The sequence below is a fragment of the Lygodium microphyllum genome, chromosome 5 (assembly GCF_053477565.2).
Source record: "Lygodium microphyllum isolate KBCC chromosome 5, Lygodium_microphyllum_v1.1.10, whole genome shotgun sequence".
Classification (NCBI taxonomy): Eukaryota; Viridiplantae; Streptophyta; class Polypodiopsida; order Schizaeales; family Lygodiaceae; genus Lygodium; species Lygodium microphyllum.
In genome coordinates this window covers 106,310,888-106,316,235 of record NC_141139.1, presented here as the reverse complement: position 1 = coordinate 106,316,235, position 5,348 = coordinate 106,310,888, and the positions used below count along the sequence as shown (strand labels likewise).

At 40.9% G+C, this 5,348-nt stretch overlaps 1 protein-coding gene across 1 annotated transcript; it reads right to left on the bottom strand.

Annotated features, from left to right (window-relative positions):
* Nucleotides 1-262: 262 nt before the first annotated feature.
* Nucleotides 263-3,474, bottom strand: LOC148036250 (putative pentatricopeptide repeat-containing protein At3g05240). Its single transcript, XM_087678264.1, has one exon. The coding sequence runs from the start codon at nucleotides 2,955-2,957 to the stop codon at nucleotides 1,104-1,106; it is 1,854 nt and encodes a 617-aa protein (XP_087534390.1). The 5' UTR covers nucleotides 2,958-3,474; the 3' UTR covers nucleotides 263-1,103.
* Nucleotides 3,475-5,348: the final 1,874 nt, after the last annotated feature.

The window sequence follows — 5,348 nt, the reverse complement described above, 5'->3', positions numbered from 1 at the left end:
TGTTTATAATGTAGATGATCTAGAGCCACCAAGGGCATAGTGATGTGGATATTGAAGTGAGTATGTATCTAACACATGTACTTTGTGCATAACTCAAATACACCTCTTGCTAGTGTCTCCAAGTAGAGAAACTAGGTTTCCATTGTAAAAGATAGTAAGCTTTCCTTTAATACCACACTAAATTGCTTTCCAAAAAGTGCACACACAAACATAATCCAAGTCTTTTGCAAGAGGGTTTAAAGTACAAGGTGTGGTTATGCTTTTATATGGGGATGGGAGTGATTCTCAGGTCCCTTTTACCCTGGCTCTCCATTCACTATGTTAGGAACTAAAGATCATTGGTATCAGAGTACACATTGTTTTCTCTATATATTTTCACTTGTTTGATAGGTGCAGGGTCAGATTTCACAAGATAAGACCCGTAAAATTCAAAACATTTAGTATCACCTTCATATTCTATGAATAAATCTATAAAAATGCCTGTATCCTTTATAAATACATGTCACAACCATCTCCCATGATAGATTGCAATTTGAGACCCGAATCATATACATGTTCCACAAGATAAGATCTCTAAGATATAAACATGTAACATCCCTTTTTATTCAATGAATGAACCTATAAATTAGTGCCTGAGCCAGAATATCCAGAAGTTCATCTGCTGCTGCACAGTCAGATTCTGGCCATTCGAGCCATGCCTCAGCCAGAGTATCCAGAAGCACGGCTTCTGCTACAGAGTGAGATTCTGGCCATTGAACCAGAATCTGACAGTGCAGCAGTAAATGAGCTTCTGGATACTCTCTTGTTTATAAATACACATGTCACAACCATCTTCCATAATGGAATGCAACTTGAGATCTGAATTATATACATGTCGTGACCATAGGTTGCAACTTGAGAACCTCAGTAGAATGCACTAATGTCAGTATCAAAGGAATTGCTTTTGACCTTGTGATAAAGATTTCATGCCAGTAGAATGCGTGAATGCCAATATCAAAGGAAATGCTTTTGACCTTGTGATAATGATTTCATGTCTGATATGCCCACAGTCAAAGCCAGCAGAATTAAAAAGCAAGAGCTGTAAAGTCCAGATACAGAACACCTCAAGCCCCAATAATTGAATCTACCAGATTGATAGTGGCATTTTGATGTTCAAACCTATATGATATACTCCGATTCTTAAAGTCAGCATACATGTTTGAGAGCAGCACATAAGCTCCAGTGTCTTGTGGATCCAAGTCCAATAAATGTTGAGCCACACGCCGGGCTCTCTCAATATCTCCATGTAAATTGCACGCTCCAAGCAAAGTAGACCATACCTGGGCATCAGGTTGCATGGGCATTTCTTTAATCATGTCTTCAGCCTCGCGTAACTGGCCAGTGCGACCAAGCAAATCAATCATACAACTATAATGCCCCAAAGATGGTGCAATCCCATACTCATTTGTCATAGATGAGAAAAAGAAGCGGCCCTGTTCTATTAAGCCAGAACGGCAGCACGCCAATAGTATACTAAGGAATGTTACAGAATTTGGTTCAATGCCCTGCTGTTGCATCTCCTGGAAAACTTTCAAAGCTTCCCTACCATAGCCATGGTCTGCATAAGTTGCAATCATAACACTCCATGATACTGTGTCATGCTGTTGCATTTGCTCAAAGACGGAGAAAGCCTCAATTACAGAACCACACTTATTATACATGTGGATGAGGGCATTCCCTACAGTTACATCAGAGACAAAAGAGCTTGTGCAGATATATGTGTGGATAGCCCTCCCATAACCTAAAGCTGCAGGTTGAGAACAGGCACCTAATGCACTAAGAAAAGTAACCCTGTTGGGCCTCACCCCTTGCCTTTGCATTTCCTGAAGAAGGTGAAATGCTTCTTGGGCATGCCCAAAATCAGAGAGAACTTCAATCATGCCAGTCCATGACACAACACCACGGTGCTGGATGATGTCGAAGACAAACCAGGCCTCGTCGAGTGCCTTACACCTGCCATACATGTTCAGCAGTGAATTGCCTACAACTTCATCTGATTCATAGCCCCAGTTGATAATCTGTGCATGGAGAGCTTCTCCATGCATAAGATCTTCTATGTTGCTACATGCACCAAGCACACTAATACAAGTAACCATGTCTGGCCGCAGGCCTCGCTGTTGGATCTCGTCAAACAGCTTCAGTGCTCTTTTGCCATTCCCATGATTAACAAATGCAGCAATAATTGCATTCCACGAAATGATATCATGGTTTGAAATTCCATCAAACACACTAACTGCATCAGGCAGAGCACCACACTTGTCGTACATAGTGATCAATGCATTACCAATCACCACATCAGAATCAAAGCGCCTTTCTATGATACACAAATGGAGAAATCTAGCAAACGTGATATATTTAGGCTGATTGCATGCCCCTAATATGCATAGAAAGGTAACCTTGTCTGGCTTTACTCCCTGAGGCTCCATGTCAAGAAACAATTGAAAGGCTTGCAAAAAATTCCCCTCCTTTGCATATGCAGCAATCATGGCAGTCCAAGACACAACAGAAGGGTGGCGTATGGCATTAAATGCAGCACGTGCATCTGCGATACAACCATGCTTTTTGTACATCGATAAGACAAGGTTGCCTAAGTAAGTGTCCCCTTCAAGACCGCATTGGACAAGGAAAGCATGGACTTGTGTACCTTCACTAAGGGTAGTGGAACTTTGTAGAAGCAATGCAATGTCAAATTGATCCGAATGAGGAAGGCTCTTCTCGTGCAAGACAGCAGTCATATTATGCTGTCTCACACAAAGACATTTATTCCTGTTGGAACCGACAGCGCTCTTCTGCCTAGTTTTATTTTCATACAAGACTGCAGACAAAGAGTGAGTGCTTGAAGGAGAATGGGGGTCTGCTCGATCCGCTTGAAAGTCGACACTCAAAGGCTGTGTCTGATGCCAAGAAGAAGAACCCATGGGAAGAGCACCTTAGGGCTTCTTCTCAATCAAACTAGATCACTGCCTCTCATTATGGAGAAACTAGATTTGCTGGCTCTCCTTTGAACTCTGCACAGGCTGGACCTCAGCGAAATACAGCCAGAAATGGCTTTAACAGGCCCATCTGTTCCAATTGGATTACTGTATCTCCTTCAGCTCCTGCAGATTAATACCCAGAAGTAGCCCTCACAGGCCCATTTGCTGCAAGTTGATCATACCTGATTAATCATGTAGCAAGAGGTAAGCAGACAAAGCTGAGGCGAGTCCGGGAAGGATTTGTTTTCCGAGGTTGACCTGTGAAGGTTCTTCTGAAGAGCGATCCTTTGCAAGCTAGAGCTCCCTTTGCTTGGGCTTTCTCGAGATCCTTGGCTGACTATGGTTGTAGGATTTCTATTGATATGTTTTGCAGACTCAGCCTAAACAGAATTTGATCACAGGGTTTCATGTAGGTAATTACAAGGGCCTACCCACTACAAGAAAAAGGACTTGTGCAAGGGCAAGGAGACCAACAAAGGGGTACCTTGCTCCCATAAGCCAATGAGGCCTTTAGGGCATTGGCATTTGGGCAGGGTTCAATCCTAGGAATGGCCCACTTGTTACTTGCCTCGCCGGAATGTGAGGTCTTGGCATCCTAAAATCTATCACATGAAAAAGAAAGTTTGATAATGTTGCCTTAGCAACACACCAAAGAACAAAACCAAAGTATCAACTTAGCTAACATTTTACAATAAAGTTTAAACTAGGCACTCCAAGCTTAGATTCTCCTAGCGTTTCGTGCCAGTGTTCTCCCAATGCTTTGCACTGAGTTCAAAAGTATATTTCATGTGGCAAGAGGGTTTGTGGGAGGTTGATATAACGAACATAATTTAAACTTCAAAATCTTTGGCAACACACACATTCATATATGTGTGTGTATATACGTGTCTATGTCTCTTTCTAGCTTCTTACAAATTGGAAAGTATAACCTTAGAAAACTTGCGACGATGAATAATTGTGTTAATAAAGTTTAGAACCATGTGGGGTTGATAAAGTCTTTTTGGTATGCAAATCGGATGTTGTATGCATACATAGCGAGTGCTGGAAGGGCCCCAAGAACATAGAACTCTACTTTTTGCTCAAAATCCAAGAGAATAGACTTGCACGACATGAAGCAAGAAGACCAATTGGGTGCAATCTTCCCCCAAGCCTTGTGTGAGCGCTTCACAAAGTATGTATTTAATATTTTATTCATCTCCAAGCTCAAAACTAACCCAAATTTACAATTAGCATGCTTTAGCTTTTGTGTTTACTTTTGTCTAAATAAAGAATAAAGCGGATGGGTGCCCCAAGAGTCGGGCTGTGCCCAAATACAATGACCAATAATGAATATTTAAATCGTGCGTCCATGCGCATACAAAATAATAAATATATGTCAAGCGCTTCAATAAATAAGTGCGTCAAAATAATATTGGCGTCACGTCTAAGACATGCGCCCATCAAAAATGATAATTTCTTTTAAATAACTTGAATACACGCTATTGCTCCCAGTGCCACCGCCGCCTGCTCTACACATCAACTGAAGCATTCAAAATTGTTAGAAAATAATAAAATTAAACCAATAATAGTGAATACCTAGCAGTCTTCAACTACAAAATAAATAAATAGGTTGAAACTCTGTCCTAACCTTAATTTAATACAAGTGCACACTTTAAACTCATAAACGTCCATTAATTTAAATATGTATTTTGTAAAATCACCTGCTATGGAATCACCCACTTGCACATTAAATTAACGTGACGCCTGAAAAGGACAGGTGTCCCCATCAACTTTTCGCACAAGAAATCCACCTTGTGTACGAGCCCCGGCAAATAAATATAACTTTACGGAATCCACCGCAAAATCTCACGAAATCCACCGTGGAATGTGCCTCCAAGCATCATACCCCTGAGGTGGGATAGCAATTGATATCGATTGCTATTAGCTCAATGTGGAGCGAGCAGTGAGGGGTAAGCACTTAGGTCACGAGCGTGCATCCATTGGGCCTCTTCAACATGACGATTTTTAAAATTCACCAAATATCTAGAATATCTACGGCGAGTTCTAGTGGTCATAAAGTTGGTATCTAAAATAGTCTCAAGTTTAAGGATTTCAGTTTCTTCTTCTAATAAATGAGGATTTTCATAGATAGGGTGGATAGGTAATTGGCCTTTGAAAGGTAGTAACAAACTGATATGAAAAGTGTTGTGGATTTCCAATGTTGGGGTAGTTCTAATTTGAAGGCATTGTCATTGATTTTGTGAATGATTTTGAAAGGTCCATAAAATTTAGGAGCTAACTTTACAACATGATATTTCTCAACACTTTGTAGTCTTCGCTCTTCATTTGTAACCA

Bases quoted from the DNA above. Each gene is read 5' to 3' on its own strand.
- LOC148036250 (XM_087678264.1), bottom strand. From the start codon at position 2,957: ATGGGTTCTTCTTCTTGGCATCAGACACAGCCTTTGAGTGTCGACTTT.